This window comes from Coregonus clupeaformis, chromosome 37 (genome assembly GCF_020615455.1).
Source record: "Coregonus clupeaformis isolate EN_2021a chromosome 37, ASM2061545v1, whole genome shotgun sequence".
Classification (NCBI taxonomy): Eukaryota; Metazoa; Chordata; class Actinopteri; order Salmoniformes; family Salmonidae; genus Coregonus; species Coregonus clupeaformis.
The window spans coordinates 12,114,395-12,134,749 of NC_059228.1; the positions used below are offsets into that span (position 1 = coordinate 12,114,395).

Below are 20,355 nucleotides of genomic sequence, written 5' to 3' on the forward strand. Positions count from 1 at the left end.
ATTATTTGCAATTAAGTTACATTACATCTAAATCAACCCTTAGGTTGGTATCCAGCACCGAGAGGAAACAATTACAATAGAGAAATGAATACCCCCCCATAACACACATTCATTGGGCATTTCTTAAGTCATCTCAGGAACATCGCTTGCCTCGGTCTCCCACTTCTCCAAAAAGTCCTGCAGGTTCAAGTTGAAAGTATCAATACCTTTACCAGACAGATGAACCCCGTCTGGCCTGTACAGGCCTGCATCTGAGCCACACGTGATGTTTTCATGGGTCAGGGCGGTGCCACCTAGCTCAGCGATGATGGTGTGAACTCTTCTGTTGATGGCGGCCCTAACATTGTCCACTGCTTCGCTGTCCTCCGTTTGCCTCCAGGACATCCGGGGCAAGATGTCAGACCAGACTAACAGGCATTGTGGGAAAATGCTCCTCATGGAGGTCAGGTCTTTCTTCACAGACAACATAAGGGCCTCAGGGCTGTGGGTTCCCAGATCGTTCCCACCCAGGTGCAGGATGACCACGTCCGGTTTGGGCCACTTGATCTTCAGCTGGTCTAAATGGGGCAGCAGCTGGGCCCACGTCATGCCCTGTGTGCCCTTCCACCACAACCGCACACTGCTGGGGTCCATGCCCAACTGCATGCCAATCTCAGGCGACTTGGCCCTCATCTCTGCCCAATATATAAGCGAGTGGCCACAGATCCACACGTTCCTAGGCTCAGTTTTGGCAAAGGTAACTTTGGGAACTTTTCCTGTAAAAACGCAATGAGACAGTGTACATGTATGGGTTAGCTTCACAGGGGCTCTGCTAGGTTGACGTTACTGCGAGGATTGACCTCTACTCCAGCTCTTGGGACTTTCTTCCACCTGGCCCAGAACTGATGGAGCTGACACTCAATACTATGTCCTCCTGCAGTTAGTTAACTTAGTCTAGTGCTATAACAGAACTCTCCTAATGAACTGAGGTATGAGAAATATTTGACACTAAAGACACCTTATACACTAACTGACCTAGCTTGATCTTGTTCGTGTAGTACTTCCAGACCACACCCTCATTATGCAGGCCCTAGCTAGTAGTCAGATTGACAGCAGTGACAATGTCGATCCTTGTTTTGGAGTGAAAACAACACTAACAAGTCCCCCATTCAGGCACAATTCTCCCTAGCAGTAGAGATACCCTAATCAAGAAACTTACAGTAATTCTAAAATTGTCAAAAAGTCCTAACACTATTGCGGCCTTCCTACAGCTCCCCTAATCCCTGTTTCTGTACTACATAAACAATAATGCAATTCAACAGCTGAATACCTATTGATGCAAACTCTGCTAAAATACTTACCTTTAGCTGTTGGAGAAAACATTACATGTTAAAGCTAGCTAACATTAATATGTCTTTAGAGCAACTCCAGTCCAGATTAAAGGAACATGGGAGTCTGTCGGTCTATTGTTTCTGTTATTATTAGTTTGTCTGTGCAAAAGCACTTGAAGACCACCATGTTCATAAATTGTATTGCATGCACAGTGGACAATAAATACACTTTTTTTATATATATATATTTCTTTGTGAGCATAAACCGAGCATGGGCACTTCCCTACTAGGACATACTTGCATTACACAATTTTAAGACAAGCACCAAGCTGGTAAATTGTTACAGGGCCAGGGCTTTCAAAGCAAATATATAGGAACACTAAAAACATTTTCTAAACTTTCTGAGCGAGACCAAGCCCTAACACAAGAATAAAACCAGAATATTTACATCTAGGAAAATATCAATGCTAAAGCTATCTAAGATATCCCTTAAACCGAATGAACTATGGCTGGAATAACAGCAAGTAAAACCTACATTAAACCTGTCTAAGTGAAGACTCAAACCTATCAGTGTTCCCTCCATAGCTGGCTCTTGACACCTATGGTACCACCTCATCCTATACTTTCATTTGTGTTTAGTGCCTAGTATCTAAAGCTCCAGACTTGTTCTGGCATCACCTAATCTTAACCTAGGCTACAATTTGTGGCTGGCCATATTGCCACACTTCCACCTTACTCTAAGGGTTATCTGGTACCTGCTGTGTTCTTCCTAGTGTCACGAGTATCGTTCTTCCTCTCCTGATTCTTCAGTCTCATCCGCATGTTAAACTGCTCCAGCTACAAAACAGTGACAAATGGAGACACACACACACTGTCTTTCCAATGTAAATACAGTCAACTCCTAAATGAAGCAGATTGGGACTGACTTGCCAGCGTGCACTAAAACCAGAACATTAAGTTATCAGAAGCAATTGAATAGAATTGGGACTACAAGTATTCTGTACACACTGCACTTTTCCCAAGTGCACTTATCAGGAATTTACAATTTCACACAATATACCTACCCAAAAAGCTTTAAATAGGCCTATACTGTAATTCAAATGTAAACAACACCAAGGACTTAAGGTGTCATACACAAATGTAACACAATCAGACACGTAAAATGTTTTCTAATTTCTACACATGGAATGAAAAAAACACAACATACCCTTTTCTTCTGTTTGGCCTTGATATCGTCTTCCGTCACTGGTGGACTCTGAGTCTCTGGTGTTTGAGGGGGAGGAGAGAGCTGTCCAGATGCAGAATCGGGACTTTGTGTTTTGATCTGGAGAGGTATGGTGATATTTTGTCTTGGCGAATCCTGCTGTGCACCAGACCCACTTTTGACTGTTTCAATTACCTTGAGGCATCTAGACCGGTTGGTGACTTGGAGGATTTGACTAAAGGCATCCCTTGTAGGATTCGATATAGTCACTTGATTCAATATATCCACTTGTTGTGTGAACTGAGTCTTTGCAAACAGTATCATGGGGGCACTAGGCTGCCCATAATAAGTGGAGGGCAAGGCGGTGAGTAGGTCAGGGGATTGTGCCACAGGTGATGTAAAAGTATACACCCCAGCTTCTTGTTGACCAGCTGGAACATCAGGTATGTTTGTCATGGACGGGACCGGGGAAATCTGTTGGGGGGGACCTGAGGAACCAGGCGGCAGTGATGAGAGATAGTTGGTACTACAACCCTTGCTAGGCCAACTCTTAGGCGCGATGGGTTGTGTCTTCTCAGGGCAGTTCCACTGTGTGGTGGAATAGGAGGTGCCAGGCTGTGAGGAGGGGGTGGGGGGCGAGACGCTCACTGTCCTGGTGAGGCTCTGCATCTGCCTGGCCTTCTCTAAGGCCGCCTCCTCTTCCGGGTCAAGGAACCCTCCATATTCCGAGGTGTATTGGGGGCTGAGGTACACCTCCTGCTGGGAAGACCTGGACAGCGAGGCTGACAGGAGGCGTTTGGAATCAGAGGAGTCGGTGGTGCGGCTCCGATGCCGATCTCCCCGCCTAGATGAGTGCTTCGTCTCTCTCTCTGAGGAATCGGATGAGTGTTTGGATGACTTTGTCCCGTAGAGGCGCTCCTGGGTCCTGTCTGCCAGCTTGGTGACCTCCGAGGTGTCCAGGTTCAGGCCGATGGCCTGGAGCAGGCTCTTGATCTTGTCGAAGTGCTGCGTCTTGTCCTGACTCTCCTGCTCCCTGGTCTCCTCCACCGGTGCTCTGGCTGAGCTGGACCTCCTGTTATCCCTGTACCTGTCTGACCGCCCAGGTTTCTCATAGCGCTCCTTCTCAGCCGCTGCAGAGGCTTTATCCCCATAGAGGAAGTCCTCCTCTTCTTCCACACGTTCAGGTTCTCTCAATAGCTGGCTGTGGGACATAATTCCGAGAAAGCCACCAACATCCTGGATTGCTCTCTCGTGAGGCAGCAGCCAGTCTTCGTTTCTGGGGTCGTTATAGTCGTCTGAGGTCTTCACTTGCTCCCTGACAAAGCCCCTGCGTGGGCACTCTGGCTCCTCCTCTGTACAGGGCTCATCCCTGTACAGATCTCCATCCCCACGGTCATGCGACTCGCAATAACGCTTTTGAGGTATTGAACTATATTCCTGAATACCAGCAATCTCCTCTCGAGACTCCTTGACCACAGTGGACAGCAGACCGGCATCCACACCTTTGTTGAGAGTGTTGAGGAAACGGGCGAGCTGGGTGTTCAGGTTCGGGTTATTTTCCTGAGACTCTCGAATGGGAGGTCGATTTGAAGAATGAGGGTCAAGAGGTGTTTGGCAAACTGGAGAAGGTTGCGATGGGTGCTGTCTAGAAGTCTGCTGATACGAATCATACTTGGCAGATAAGTTGGGAACAGGATGCCCAGCAAGTGAACGTTCATAACAGGACTCCTGACTGGATGTTTGGGTGTAGGGTGGTTGGGCAGAGTGTGGTTTATAGGGCGTCTCAACGTCATAACCGTATTGTTCCACAAGCCTTTGATCAAGAGGTTGAGCTTTAGGGGGTTCAGTCTGCAGAGAATAAACAAAAAATTAATAGTTGCACTTTTTCCCCCCCATTTCATACAAATGATTTGATTTGACAAATTGCTCATCATGCTGATGATTGAATGTTTATTTTACCGATATATGATAACTATAAAAAGCACTGGCACCCCATGGAATGTAATCAGCTCTTAAAAATTATTGAGAGAGAACAAACGATTATCTACATGATTGAGAAGTTTAAAAATGACAACAACTGACCTGAATTGGGAAAAGTGGCCCTGTGACATGGTCTGAGCGCTTCTTCAGAATGGACTTGGGTTTGATGTCAGTGGGTGGTTTAGGTTGTGTAGGAAGCTCTGTCATTCCATGATTGTAGTCAAAGCAGGTCTTCTCCATAGGCTTCACTTTTGGAAAGAAATGGGGAACTCCACCATGTTGCTCCAAGGCAACCATGGCTCTCTTGCGGTATATCAACTCATTGAGCTCCTCTAGTTCTCTCTTCTTTTTTTCCAGCTCATCGTTTATTCTATCTGGAGGTTTACTTTCTGAGCTTGAACCGTTCTTGGAGCTCCTCTGACTGCTTCCATCTCGCTCCTTGCTGCGGCTCCTTTTGGAGGAAGTCCTCTCTTTGCTGCTGCTCCTGTGTTTGGAATCTTTTCTCTCCAGACTGTGGCTTCGTCTCCTGCTCCCACGGCTGCTCCTCTCCCTGCTCCGGCTCCTGCTGCGACTGCTCCTGTACCTGCTGCTACCACCCCGCTCTCTGCGCTCCCTGCTCGTGCTCCACCTTTTCTTCACCCGGCCAAACTGGTCTAGGCTGGGGCTCCTGCTTCGGCTCCTGCCATTGCGCCCGTATCTGCTGTTGGAGTCCTTGGCACCAGATCCAGAGCCAGCAGTTTTTGACCGCAGAGTTTTTACCACCGCTTTCATCTTATCTGACTCCCCCGAGGCAGGTTTGTCGTTGCTGGTGCACAAAAGAATGAGGGAAATGACTTTGCGGGTGGGGGTGGTTCTACTAAGCTAACATATGGAATTGTTTAAAGATGGTCATACCAAGGATAATTTAGCTATTTGATTTTGGGACCCAAGGGGTGCACGTTTTGGTTTTTGCACTAGCACTACACAGCTGATTCAAATAATTAAAGCATGATGATTAGTTGATTATTTGAATCAGCTGTGCAGTGCTAGGGCAAAAACCAAAACGTGCACCCCTTGGGGTCCACAGGACCGAGTTTGGGAAACACTGATTAACCCCTTATTTTAGGCACTAAAATAACTCCATATATACTTCCATTATTTTGTTTTACTTGTACCTGGCTACCTTCAGACTAGTCTTGTGAGCATCCTAGAGAAAAACAACCGACATAAGTGTTCGTGAGAGACTCACCTTTCCACAGAGGGGTCATATTAGTGTGTAGCCCAAACGGTTCAGACAGAAGTTGGCAGATCGGATGTACTGATTTCAGACGAGTCCCGTGACGCTTGTGGGGGTCGTAGAGCATAACGGAGAACACCATCGTGTTTGTGAGAATCATCTTTCCATAGAGGGGTAATAATAGTTTGCGGGCCAAACTGTTCGGACGCTACAGACGTTTTCGTGAGAAGTCCAATTTTCGGGATGTCTCGTGGTCTGACAAACATCGCTCTAGCTCTGCCACCTTTCACCTCAGATGCGGAAGGGCGACATCAGCGGCTGCAGTGGATTGAGCTGCAGCCCACGCCAAAAAACTGATCTCTAGCTTAAACTGACGGATTTCGCTAAGGATCTTTTTATTATGCTAATTATATTTCCACAGGGCCGCGGACATCGACTCTAGGGGGTTAAATGTTTAAATTTCAGGGTACTTGTGGCTGTGCCAACAAATGATATCCAAAATCATCACACAATGATACTTTACCTTGACTTCATGTTGGAACCAACACTACTACTAATTACAATCAAACTCACGTGTGATCATCATCTTTGTTCTCTCCTTTGACACCTGTGCCCTTGATGAGGTATTTTGGGTCTCTCATCAGTTTGATGGTCATCTTCTTCTGTAATAGACAATAATAGGCAATAGACAGTTTAATACAACATACAGACAGCCACGTCTAACACTTAAGTGAATATGACATCCCCAAGCGCTAGCACCATTGATTAAAGTCACTGGCCTTTGTTCCATCATAAACCAACCTTTTCTTTTGCCGCCATGCCCCCTAGCTTGGGCACAGGGGTGAAGACACTGTCGATAAGGCGTTTGATCCTAATCGCTTGGTTTCCTCCTTCAGCGGTTTCAAGCTAGGAGAAAATGGAAAGAGTTAAAGAAAAACATATTAATAAAACATTTTAAGGTCCAGTGCAGCCCTTTTTATCTCAACATTAATCAACTCTTGGTAACAATTATGTAACTTACTGTACCAATTCTGTTAAAATTGTTAAAAACAACAAAAATAGCTTTTTAGCAAAAATAACAATTTCTCAAGCAAGAATTTAGCAAGGACTGTCTGGTCTGAGGGGAGCAGGGAAGAGCACCAAAGCGGTGCATTAACCACAGTTATGACTGTGGCATGGGGATCAATCCACCAGAGCGGAGGGGACTAATGGGAGAGATATATAACCTAAAGACAAGCTGTTATTGTTAGAGGTTTCAAACTCTCTTTGTTATTGTCTATTAACTTATACCGCCTGGTGATGTCACCAGGCAAGCCAAAACTTCACCATTGCAAACCCTGCTGATTAGAAGGTCCTGTGGTGATTGTATTTTCAAATAACACGTTAGTTTAATCAGCTGTTGTACAAATATGATACAAAACACAGGGAAACAGAATTTTGACTGCACTGGGCCTTTAACTTCTTTGTCCTTCTTTCTAAAAGAATCAAGACTCAGAGGACAGTGATTCAATTGATCCATATGAGAGCAGCAGTGTGGGTTATATGGAACTGTAATCAGGAAACTGCGTGTTCCTAAAGTTGGAAAGAACTGGTTTCTCTAAATAGCGTGGCGCCAGGACAACAACCTCTCCCTCAACGTGAGCAAGACAAATGAGCTGATCGTGGACTACAGGAAAAGGAGGGCCGAACAGGCCTCCATTAACATCGACGGGGCTGTAGTAGAGCAGGTCGAGAGTTTCAAGTTCCTTGGTGTCCACATCACCAACAAACTATCATGGTCCAAACACACCAAGACAGTGGTGAAGAGGGCACAACCACACCTTTTCCCCCTCAGGAGTCTGAAAAGATTTGGCATGGGTCCCCAGATCCTCTAAAAGTTCTACAGCTGCACCATCGAGAGCATCCTAACCGGTTGCATCAACGCCTGGTATGGCAACTGCTCGGCATCCGACCGTAAGGCACTACAGAGGGTAGTGCGTACGGCCCAGTACATCACTTGGGCCAAGCTTCCTGACATCCAGGACCTATATACCAGGCAGTGTCAGAGGAAGGACCTAAAAATTGTCAAAGACTCCAGTCACCCTAGTCATAGACTGTTCTCTCTGCTACCGCACGGCAAGCGGTACCGGAGCGCCAAGTCTAGGTCCAAAAGGCTCCTTAACAGCTTCTACCCCCTAGCCATAAGACTGCTGAACAATTAATCAAATGGCCACCCGGACTATTTACATTGACACCCCCTTCCCTTTGTTTTTACACTGCTGCTACTCGCTGTTTATTATCTATGCAGTCACTTTACCCCTACCTACATGCACAAATTACCTCGACTAACCTGTATCCCCGCACATTGACTCGGTACCGGTACCCCCTGTATATAGCCTCGTTATTGTTATTTTATTGTGTTACTTTGTATTTTATTTTTTACTTTAGTTTATTTAGTCAATATTTTCTTAACTGTATTTCTTGAACTGCATTGTTGGTTAAGGGCTTGTAAGTAAGCATTTCACGGTAAGGTCTACACCTTTTGTAATCGGGCGCATGTGACAAATAAAAATTGATTTGATTTGAAATAGCTAGTTGGATATACCATGCCTTCAGAAAGTATTCTCACACCTTTACTTTTTCCACATTTTGTTGTGTTACAAGGTGAGATTAAAAAGGATTTAATTGTATTTTTATTTATTTTTTGATCTACACAAAATACTCTAATGTCAGAGTGGGAGAATTTTCTTTAACATTTGTAAAAGATCAATGAAAAATAAAACACTAATATACATTATATATACAAAAGTATGTGGACACCCCTTCAAATTAGTGGATTTGGCTATTTCTGCCACACCCGTTGCTGACAGGTGTATAAAATTGAGCATACAGCCATGCAATCTCCAAAGACAAACATTGGCAGTAGAATGGCCTTACTGAAGAGCTCAGTAACTTTGCACCGTCATAAGATGCCACCTTTCCAACAATTCAGTTCATCAAATTTCTTCCCTGCTAGAGCTGCCCTGGTCAACTGTAAGTGCTGCTATTGTCAATTGCAACACTCACTACCGAGTTCCAAACTGCCTCTGGAAGCAATGTCAGCACGAGAACTGTTCGTCGGAGCTTCATGAAATGGGGTTCCATGGCCGAGCAGCCGCACACAAGCCTAAGATCACCATGCGCAGTATCAAGCGTTGGCTGGAGTGGTGTAAAGCTTGCCGCCTTTGGACTCTGGAGCAGTGGAAACGCGTTCTCTGGAGTGATGAATCACGTTTCACCATCTGGCAGTCCGACGGACGAATATGGGTTTGGCAGATGCCAGGAGAACGCTACCTACCCCAATACATAGTGCCAACTGTAAAGTTTGGTGGAGGAGGAATAATGGTCTGGGGCTGTTTTTCATGGTTTGGGCTAGGCCCCTTAGTTCCAGTGAAGGGAAATCTGAACGCTACAGCATACAATGACATTCTAGACGATTCTGTGCTTTGTAACAGTTTGGCGAAGGCCCTTTCCTGTTTCAGCATGGCAATACCCCCGTGCACAAAGCGAAGTCCATACAGAATTGTTTTGTCGAGATCGGTGTGGAAGAACTTGACTGGCCTGCAAAGAGCCCTGACCTCAACCCCATCAAACCCCTTTGGGATGAATTGGAACGCCGACTGCGAGCCTGGCGTAATCAGCCAACATCAGTGCCCGACCTCACTAATGCTCTTGTGGCTGAATGGATGCAAGTCCCCGCAGCAATGTTCCAACATCTAGCGGAAAGCCTTCCCAGAAAAGTGGAGGCTGTTATAGCAGCAAAGGGGGGACCAACTCCGTATTAATGCCCATGATTTTGAAATGAGATGTTCGACGAGCATGTAGTGTATCTTGATTAGATAAGTATTCAACCCCCTGAGTCAATACATGTTAGAATCACCTTTGGCAGCGATAACAGCTGTGAGTCTTTCTGGCTATGTCTCTAAGAGAGTTCCACACCTGGATTGTGCAACAGTTGCCCATTTTTCTTTTCAAAATGGTTGTTGATCATTGCTAAATAACAACTTTCAGGTCTTGCCATAGATTTTCAAAAAGATTTAAGTCAAAACATCAACTCAGCCACTCAGGAACACTCAGTGTCGTCTTGGTAAGGAAGTCTTGTGTAGATTTGGCCTTGGGTTTTAGGTAATTGTCCTGCTGAAAGGTAAATTCACCTCCCAGTGTCTGGTGGAAAGCAGACTGAACCAGGTTTTGCCTGTGCTTAGCTCTATTCCGGGGGGGTTTAATCCTGAAAAACTCCCCAGTCCTTAACGATTACAAGCATACCCATAACATGATGCAGCCCCCACTATGCTTGAAAATATGGAGAGTGGTACTCAGTAATATGTTGTATTGGATTTTCCTCAAACATAACACTTTGTATTTAGGACAAAAAGTGAATTGTTTGCACCATTTTTTGCAGTATTACTTCAGTGTCTTGTTGCTAACAAGATGCATGTTTTAGAATATTTTTTATTCTGTACAGGCTTCCATCTTTTCACTCAGTCAATTAGGTTAGTATTGTGGCATATCGACAACGTTGTTGATCCATCCTCAGTTCTCCTGTCACAGCCATTAAACTCTATAACTGTTTTAAAGTCACCATTGGCCTCACGGTGAAATCCCTGAGCGGTTTCCTTCCTATCTGGCAACTGAGTCTTTTCTAGTGACTGGGTGTATTAATACACCATCAAAAGTGTAATTAATAACTTCACCATGCTCAAAGGGATATTCAATGTCTGCTTTATTTTTACCCATCTACCAATAGGTGCCCTTCTCTGCAAGGCATTGGAAAACATCCCTGGTCTTTGTGGTTGAATCTGTGTTTGAAATTCACTGCTCAACTGAAGGACCTTACAGATAATTGTATGTGTGGGGTACAGAGATGAAGTAGTCAATCAAAAATCATGTTAAACACTATTATTGCATACAGAATGAGTCCATGCAACTTATTATGTGACTTTTTAAGCAAATGTTTACTCCTGAACTTATTTAGGCTTGCCATAACAAAGGGGTTGAATACTTATTGACTGAAGACATTTCAGCTTCTCATTTTTAATTCCTTTGTAAAATTTTCTAAAAACATTATTCGACTTTGACTTTATGGGGTATTGTGTGTAGGCCAGTGACAAAATATCTAAATTTAATACATTTTAAATTCAGGCTGCAACAAAACAAAATGTGGAAAAAGTCAAAGTCAAGGGGTGTGAATACTTTCTGAAGGCACTGTATACCAATTGATATTAACTTCGCCGTGCCAATCGGATCACAGCACCAGGGAGACTCACCGGAATTTCACTGAACTCCACCTTCTCTGAGATGTCCAGTTTCTTCTCCTCCATGACCTCAGTCAGATGGAAGAACAGCAGCTGGGGGCTCTGATGGCACTTAATGGTCCCAGACAGCTCCTCAGCTTGCACCACCACACCCTAGAGGGGAAAACACTTCACTTAGACATGCTGTGCAAATCAATTAAGGCATTTTTTAAATAAAAATACCATTACATAAAACATCCCATCCTTCAGTGTGTAAAGTTGTCATACTTCAAGTGGAAAAACCTAGCCAGCCTCAGACTTAACGGCATCCTGTACTGCATTCTAAAAGTGATCCTACGGTTCTGCGTTGCTCTGTTGACTCCTCAAACGTCTCGGAGAGAATCTCCACGTTGATGGCACGCTCCTCCTTGGTCACACGGTTGGTGGAGATGTTAAATTGAACCTTGTCTCCGTTAAACATGGTGGCTTCAGTCAGAATGTCAGCTGCTCCAAACGATAGCTGCTTCTGTGTGCCACCCACGAACGCCTCCAAAAGACCCTGCTCCTGGAAGGAAAAGGAGATAACACATTCTAAAATACATGATTTGACCGCCCAAACATTTTCAACAAGAGCACATACAGTGGGGAGAACAAGTATTTGATACACTGCCGATTTTGCAGGTTTTCCTACTTACAAAGCATGTAGAGGTCTGTAATTTTTATCATAGGTACACTTCAACTGTGAGAGACGGAATCTAAAACAAAAATCCAGAAAATCACATTGTATGATTTTTAAGTAATTAATTTGCATTTTATTGTATGACATAAGTATTTGATACAGAAAGCAGAACTTAATATTTGGTACAGAAACCTTTGTTTGCAATTACAGAGATCATACGTTTCCCTGTAGGTCTTGACCAGGTTTGCACACACTGCAGCAGGGATTTTGGCCCACTCCTCCATACAGACCTTCTCCAGATCCTTCAGGTTTCGGGGCTGTCGCTGTGCAATACGGACATTCAGCTCCCTCCAAAGATGTTCTATTGGGTTCAGGTCTGGAGACTGGCTAGGCCACTCCAGGACCTTGAGATGCTTCTTACGGAGCCACTCCTTAGTTGCTCTGGCTGTGTGTTTCGGGTCGTTGTCATGCTGGAAGACCCAGCCACGACCCATCTTCAATGCTCTTACTGAGGGAAGGAGGTTGTTGGCCAAGATCTCGCGATACATGGCCCCATCCATCCTCCCCTCAATACGGTGCAGTCGTCCTGTCCCCTTTGCAGAAAAGCATCCCCAAAGAATGATGTTTCCACCTCCATGCTTCACGGTTGGGATGGTGTTCTTGGGGTTGTACTCATCCTTCTTCTTCCTCCAAACACGGCGAGTGGAGTTTAGACCAAAAAGCTCTATTTTTGTCTCATCAGACCACATGACCTTCTCCCATTCCTCCTCTGGATCATCCAGATGGTCATTGGCAAACTTCAGACAGGCCTGGGGCAGGGGGACCTTGCGTGCGCTGCAGGATTTTAATCCATGATGGCGTAGTGTGTTACTAATGGTTTTCTTTGAGACTGTGTTCCCAGCTCTCTTCAGGTCATTGACCAGGTCCTGCCGTGTAGTTCTGGGCTGATCCCTCACCTTCCTCATGATCATTGATGCCCCACGAGGTGAGATCTTGCATGGAGCCCCAGACCGAGGGTGATTGACCGTCATCTTGAACTTCTTCCATTTTCTAATAATTGTGCCAACAGTTGTTGCCTCCTCATCAAGCTGCTTGCCTATTGTCCTGTAGCCCATCCCAGCCTTGTGCAGGTCTACAATTTTATCCCTGATGTCCTTACACAGCTCTCTGGTCTTGGCCATTGTGGAAAGCTTGGAGTCTGTTTGATTGAGTGTGTGGACAGGTGTCTTTTATACAGGTAACAAGTTCAAACAGGTGCAGTTAATACAGGTAATGAGTGGAGAACAGGAGGGCTTCTTAAAGAAAAACTAACAGGTCTGTGAGAGCCGGAATTATTACTGGTTGGTAGGTGATCAAATACTTATGTCATGCAATAAACTGCAAATTAATTACTTAAAAATCATACAATGTGATTTTCTGGATTTTTGTTTTAGATTCCGTCTCTCATAGTTGAAGTGTTCCTATGATAAAAATTACAGACCTCTACATGCTTTGTAAGTAGGAAAACCTGCAAAATCAGCAGTGTATCAAATACTTGTTCTCCCCACTGTAACAATACTGTTTGATTTGTACTTTCAATCTTTCAGTACCACCCGTACCTGCTTCTTTTCAGAGACTTTGAGGACAGCCTTAATGACCGTTCCTGCATGCTGCGCAGTGCTAATGTCCTCAAACACCACAGTCCTCTGGAGCAGCACCTCCTCCACTGGGGCCACTGGCTTCCACTGGAGAGACACAGTAATAAGGACATTACTGGGTATGTCACAGATGAGAGTACTCCACTCTGAATGACAGGAGATTTTCCACCTGTTGGCACCTATCATAATTTGCACTGAACTGTGCCCCACCTTGTCTTTTCCTGCAGGGTCTTCAACTATCTTCTCCTTGGTTTCTTCCAGTGTCACCGAGCACTCTTTCAGCTTCCTTACTCTGATGGCCTTCTCCTTATCTTTGATCTAATGAAAACAAACAATGACATTATGTTAACGTCAAATATATGAGTCAATCGACAAATAATTTCAACAACATTGCTATACTTAGGATCAAAACCTGTACATAGAGGGTCATAACATCACTCCCAGGTACAAACTGATCATTATTCAGTGTCAACAAACTCAATTTGCCACTGAATTATGTGGACGGGAAAGACACTATACTCACTGTGACAACTGTAAAGTCCACCTCATCCATAATGGTGAACTCAGTTAGACTCATGTTCTCTGTGGTTTCAAAGGGCAGGTTGTTCTGGTTCGCTGCCATGATGGTACCAGAACCACCCTTTAAGCTCTTTATAACACCCTGGTGGAGAGTACAAAAAATATATCAACAGCTAGCTACAGAAGGGATGGCCAACTCTGGTCCTAGAGAGCCGCCATGTGTGCAGTATTTTGTTCCAGCTCAGCTCCAACATACTTGATTTAAAGGGATTCTTTGGTACTTTTTAGCCAGTAGTTCTGAAAATAGCGCTTGAGCCAAAAGTGGTCCCCGAAAATTGCCTACTATGTGACATATGTGCACCACATCATTGCTCTCACGCTGCTGTGGGTGCATCATGTGCATCTTGCTAGCTGTCACTCATATGGCGAGGGGCTGAAGCTCATTGGTTGAACTCAAATTGCTAGGGGGCTGGCCCACGTGGGGGGAAATGTAGGGAAAATGGAACATAACAGCTTCCAGAAAAACAGTTGCTTTCAAACTAGGGATTTTGTGGCTAATTGAGGTAAGACAGTAATTCTACTCATAGATTATGAATGTATGAACTACACATTGACACATCCAGCCTAATGCGGGAGGTTTAGAAAATACTTAGTAGTCGCCAAATTACTGGAGCATGTCTTTAAATAATTGTGGTCTCAACTGAGGATCTTGAATAGATGATTATTTGACTCAGGTGTGGTCATACCGGGCTGGATAAAATGGCGTGCAGCTCTCCAGGACCAAAGTTTGTCAGAATTTGTAACCAAAATGAAGGTTTAAGAATATAGGTACGCCACTCAGACTTTAGACTCACCACCTCCCTCTTCTCGCCAGTGATCTTAAAAGTCTGTGGTGTCCGTGGCCGAATATTAGTGGCTCTAATTTTTTGGGTAACTATGTCGGTTAACAAGTTCAACGTCACATGGTCCCCTTGCAACAGAGTGATGGTGCAGTCCATCTCAGAGTAAAGCAGCGCTCTTGACTTGCCGTTGATGTTGGCCTCAATTTGGCCAGGTTTCGGCTTTGCACCAGGCTGTGTGGGGGCACATAATTCTGTTAATACCAACAAGGACATTTTTAAATGAGAAGCCAAATATTAGTCATAACAAGCCAAACATATAATCAAGTTAACTTACAATAAACAACAAACATAATAATATAATAATATGCCATTTAGCAGACGCTTTTATCCAAAGCGAGTTACAGTCATGTGTGCATACATGTTTACGTATGGGTGGTCCCGGGGATCGAACCCACTACTCTGGCGTTACAAGCGCCATGCTCTACCAATTGAGCTACAGAGGACCATCTAGTTGTGGCACTGATTAGAACTTTAATAAAGTCATGAGTGCATTTTTTTTTTCTGTGTGCTACAGAGTTCGGTCACCTGCTGCTCCAGGATAACATTGCAGACAAGACCTTCAATAATGGTGGAGTCAATCTCCTCAGTCCCCCCTGGAGGTACAGACACATCAGTGGCACACTCCCCAGCCTGGGTTTACAATACAAAGAGGGGAAAAAAAGTAGAAGCATTATTTAAAATACAATGAAAACCAATGGTTCATAAACTCCTGAAAATGTCTGTTAAACTATATCCAGTGAAAAGTTTCTAAAGTGACCCACCTTCTCCTTGTAGGCTGTAAAATGCACCCTGACCCCAGGTATCATGTTCTTGGGGACTCCCAGAAAAGCATCAAAAGTGAAGGAATATTTCTTGAGGTCGTCTCTTTCGATGTAGCCATAAGTTGGCTGTGGAGGGGAGAGCAACATTTGAGAATGCAATGTGTACTAGTGGAGATGAAGAACCTTCCATTCAAACAGGATTCTCAGCTTTTGGACTTACCCCAATGAATGAGATGACCCCCTTAGATCTTCCAGGTGGAGGAGGCCTATGATTTATAAATGTTGAGAGGAACAAATATATGAGTCATGTATAAGTGGAACTTTCTAAACAGCTTATCTAATGTATGCAATCAAACACTAATCACAAATTGATGATGACATCCAAATTGTTGACATAATGATCATTACTTGTCATTGTAGCTCTTTTTCCCTGCTGCTTTTTTGTCCTTCTTTGAGTCTTTGGTCTTCAGTTCATCAGTCTGGGGTGGATCAGGCTGAGGGACCTCGGAGCCCCGGCAGAGTCCCCACACATCAGGCACTACAGTCGTCTCAGTATGAGGGGGGGCTGTTGTCGGGACGGGCTGTTGTCGGGAAGAGAAACGGAGCCTGTGAGAAGTTGAGGCTCAGCAGCACATACCGGTACATTTAATTAAAATTGTATCATAGAGATGACAGGACAGAACAGACACAGTGGCACTTACCCACGATGGCGGAGGAACAGCATAAGGATTGGCCTAAAGGTGGCAGACTTGATGTTAGGGATTACTTTTTTCATTCATGAAGAACAAACTAATTGTTCTTGAGTGGCCATTTAACCGTGTCATGTTACTATAACACCAAAATACGTTTTTTACAAGTTCAACATTTAGAATTTACAACATGCATTAGGCACAACAAGTTGTCTTGATAAGATTACCTCGCTTTGCCAGGGTGGAGGAAAGACAGGGTTGTCCACCGGAGGCGGCACCATGGGCGGCATACCTGGGGGCGGAATACCAGGGGGCGGAATACCTGGGGGCAGAATACCTGGGAGCATTGGTCCGGGTCCATTGCCCATCATCGGATCATATGGTCCGGGCATACCTGGACCATACCCGAATCCTGGTCCATCCATCGGTGGCCCATTGAAACATCCATCCATGGGGCAACCTGGGCCCATTGGCCCATATCCATCAATGGGGCCACCTGGACCCATTGGTGCATATCCATCCATGGGGTCACCTGGACCAATTGCCCCGTAGCCTGGCTCATATCCGTGATAATCAGGTGGCATGGGGCCGTGCATCATTGGATCTCCCATAAAGTTAGGATGTGGACCTGGGCCACCGTGAAAAGGACCAAAAGGTCCAGGCGGCCCACACCAACCTGGACCCATGTCAAATGGAGGAGGTCCATTGCCTTTTCCACGCTTCCGACCACCACCTCGTCCCATTTCGAAAAATGTAACGAAAGCTAGCGCGCTAACGTTAGCTAGCTCGCAAGCTTACGTTAGCAGTAACAACTCTTCAAAGGGGGAAGTGAACGTTGAAATGCTGGCTAGATTGCCATACTAGCTATATATATATATATTATATATATGAAGGTACACTTATTCACTATTGCGTATTCACATTTTGTGGTTTAATAGGTACGTCTGGTTATATCACAACTAAAACGTCTAACGTTAGCTAGCTAGTAAGCTTCATGACCTCCCACCAGACACAAGCGAACTTGTTGCGGATATTGTGACTGTGGAGACATTACGTATATCCGGTGTAGATAGAGCCAAATCAGAGAGGAAGAGACGAAGGGGTTTCCACTAGATAACACAGCCACAAAGTCAAAATGGCTTTATGGTAGAAATGTATGAAAACAAAAATGTGCTTTTTGTTCTTAATGTAGGGTTAGGCATAAGGTTAGCAGTGTGGTTAAGGTTAGGGTTAAAATCAGATTTGAAAAACATAAATTGTAGAAATAGACGGGGTTTATGACTTTGTGAACCAGTGACGACCAAAGCGAAGCGAGAGGGTTTATACCATAGAGATCCTATTAAATTACTAGAAGGGCTGTGTCATATAAACCCTAAAAGTTCCAGAATGTCGTGAAAATGGAAACCATAGTCCGGAACGATATTCACGTATAATAAGGAATTCAACTCCAGTGTAAAAATGCAACTTCGTCATAGATTTTTTTGGTATACGGAAATAACAAAACATGCCGAAAAGCTGCTGTGATGTTCAATGTTAATTTTTTAAATTGTATTTAACCTTTATTTAACCAGGTAAGCCAGTTGAGAACAAGTTCTCATTTACAACTGCGCCCTGGCCAAGATAAAGCAAAGCAGTGCGATAAAAACAACAACACAGAGTTACATATGGGGTAAACAAAACGTAAAGTCAAAAATACAACAGAAAATATATATACAGTGTGTGCAAATGTAGTAAGTTATGGAGGTAAGGCAATAAATAGGCCATAGTGCAAAATAGTTACACTTTCGTATTAACACTGGAGTGATAGATGTGCAAAAGATGATGTGCAAATAGAGATACTGGGGTGCAAATTAGCAAAATAAATAACAATATGGGGATGAGGTAGTTGAGTGGGCTAATTTCAGAATGGCTGTGTACAGGTGCAGTGATCTCTCTCCAGATAAAATCTTGCGACTTGTGACGGCCGGCCGCCCAACAACCTGCCCGCTTGAACCTATCCCCTCCTCTCTTCTCCAGACCATCTCCGGTGACCTTCTCCCTTACCTCACCTCGCTCATCAACTCATCCTTGACCGCTGGCTATGTCCCTTCCGTCTTCAAGAGAGCGAGAGTTGCACCCCTTCTCAAAAAACCAACACTCGATCCCTCTGATGTCAACAACTACAGACCAGTATCCCTTCTTTCTTTTCTCTCCAAAACTCTTGAGCGTGCCGTCTTTAGCCAACTTTCTTGCTATCTCTCTCAGAATGACCTTCTTGATCCAAACCAGTCAGGTTTCAAGACTGGTCATTCAATTCTCTGTGTCACGGAGTCTCTCCGCACTGCTAAAGCTAACCCTCTCTCCTCTGCTCTTGTCCTTCTAGACCTGTCTGCTGCCTTTGATACTGTGAACCATCAGATCCTCCTCTCCACCCTCTCTGAGTTGGGCATCTCCGGCGCGGCTCACTCTTGGATTGCGTCCTACCTGACCGGTCGCTCCTACCAAGTGGCGTGGCGAGAATCTGTCTCCGCACCATGTGCTCTCACCACTGGTGTCCCCCAGGGCTCAGTTCTAGGCCCTCTCCTATTCTCGCTATACACCAAGTCACTTGGCTCTGTCATATCCTCACATGGCCTCTCCTATCATTGCTACGCAGACGACACACAACTAATCTTCTCCTTTCCCCCTTCTGAAAACCAGGTGGCGAATCGCATCTCTGCATGTCTGGCAGACATATCAGTGTGGATGACGGATCACCACCTCAAGCTGAATCTCGGCAAGACGGAACTGCTCTTCCTCCCGGGGAAGGACTGCCCGTTCCATGATCTCGCCATCACGGTTGACAACTCCGTTGTGTCCTCCTCCCAGAGTGCGAAGAGCCTTGGTGTGACCCTAGACAACACCCTGTCATTCTCCGCTAACATCAAGGCGGTGACCTGATCCTGTAGGTTCATGCTCTACTTCATTCGGAGAGTACGACCCTGCCTTACACAGGAAGCGGCACAGGTCCTAATCCAGGCACTTGTCATCTCCCGTCTGGATTACTGCAACTCACTGTTGGCTGGGCTCCCTGCCTGTGCCATTAAACCCCTACAACTCATCCAGAATGCCGCAGCCTGTCTGGTGTTCAACCTTCCCAAGTTCTCTCACGTCACCCCGCTCCTCCGCACACTCCACTGGCTTCCAGTTGAAGCTTGCATCTGCTACAAGACCATGGTGCTTGCCTACGGAGCTGTGAGGGGAACGGCACCTCCGTACCTTCAGGCTCTGATCAGTCCCTACACCCAAACGAGGCCATTGCGTTCATCCACCTCTGGCCTGCTGGCCCCCCTACCTCTGCGGAAGCACAGTTCCCGCTCAGCCCAGTCAAAACTGTTCGCTGCTCTGGCACCCCAATGGTGGAACAAGCTCCCTCATGACGCCAGGACAGCGGAGTCACTCACCACCTTCCGGAGACACTTGAAGCCCCACCTCTTTAAGGAATACCTGGGGTAGGATAAAGTAATCCTTCTAAACCCCCTTACCCCACCCCCCCCAAAAGAAAAAAAAATATATATGTATATACATATTGTAAAGTGGTTATCCCACTGGCTATAAGGTGAATGCACCAATTTGTAAGTCGCTCTGGATAAGAGCGTCTGCTAAATGACGTAAATGTCAATGTAAATGTGATCGGTAAGCTGCTCTGACAACTGATGCTTAAAGTTAGTGAGGGAGATAAGAGTATCCAGCTTCAGAGATTTTTGCAGTTCGTTCCAGTCATTGACAGCAGAGAACTGGAAGGAATGGCGGCCAAAGGAGGTCTTTGCTTTGGGGATGACCAGTGAGATATACCTGCTAGAGCGCAGACTACGGGTGGGTGTTGCTATGGTGACCAGTGAGCTAAGATAAGACAGGGATTTGCCTCGCAGTGATTTATAGATGACCTGGAGCCAGTGGGTTTGGTGATGAATATGTAGTGAGGGCCAGCCAACAAGAGCGTACAGGTCACAATGGTGGGTAGTATATGGGGCTTTGGTTACGAAACGGATGGCACTGTGATAGACTACATCCGATTTGCTGAGTAGAGTGTTGGAGGCTATTTTGTAAATGACATCGCCGAAGTCAAGGATCAGTAGGATAGTCAGTTTTACGAGGGCATGTTTGGCAGCATGAGTGAAGCAGGCATTGTTGCGAAATAGGAAGCAGATTCTAGATCTAACTTTTGATTGGAGATGCTTAATGTGA

General features: G+C 45.1%; 1 protein-coding gene across 1 annotated transcript; it reads right to left on the reverse strand.

Moving 5' to 3' along the window:
* Positions 1 to 97: 97 nt before the first annotated feature.
* LOC121553684 lies at positions 98 to 17,171 on the reverse strand. Its single transcript, XM_041866986.1, has 18 exons — positions 16,377 to 17,171; positions 16,162 to 16,194; positions 15,869 to 16,041; positions 15,681 to 15,726; positions 15,461 to 15,586; positions 15,225 to 15,329; positions 14,652 to 14,870; positions 13,802 to 13,939; positions 13,489 to 13,596; positions 13,240 to 13,365; positions 11,321 to 11,527; positions 10,996 to 11,136; positions 6,512 to 6,616; positions 6,284 to 6,372; positions 4,597 to 5,299; positions 2,518 to 4,362; positions 2,066 to 2,147; positions 98 to 755 (listed from the first exon to the last, which is right to left on the reverse strand). Exons 1-18 carry the CDS (start codon positions 16,890 to 16,892, stop codon positions 124 to 126), a joined length of 5,394 nt encoding a protein of 1,797 aa, XP_041722920.1. The 5' UTR covers positions 16,893 to 17,171; the 3' UTR covers positions 98 to 123.
* Positions 17,172 to 20,355: the final 3,184 nt, after the last annotated feature.

What these genes read in the sequence shown, in the direction of transcription:
- LOC121553684 (XM_041866986.1), bottom strand. Translation starts at nt 16,892, where the DNA reads ATGGGACGAGGTGGTGGTCGGAAGCGTGGAAAAGGCAATGGACCTCCT. An exon ending in AAAAAGAGCTACAATGACAA is followed by an intron (nt 15,727 to 15,868) that starts GTAATGATCATT and finishes TATAAATCATAG; the next exon opens with GCCTCCTCCACCTGGAAGAT. An exon ending in GGCCACTTTTCCCAATTCAG is followed by an intron (nt 4,363 to 4,596) that starts GTCAGTTGTTGT and finishes TATTCTCTGCAG; the next exon opens with ACTGAACCCCCTAAAGCTCA.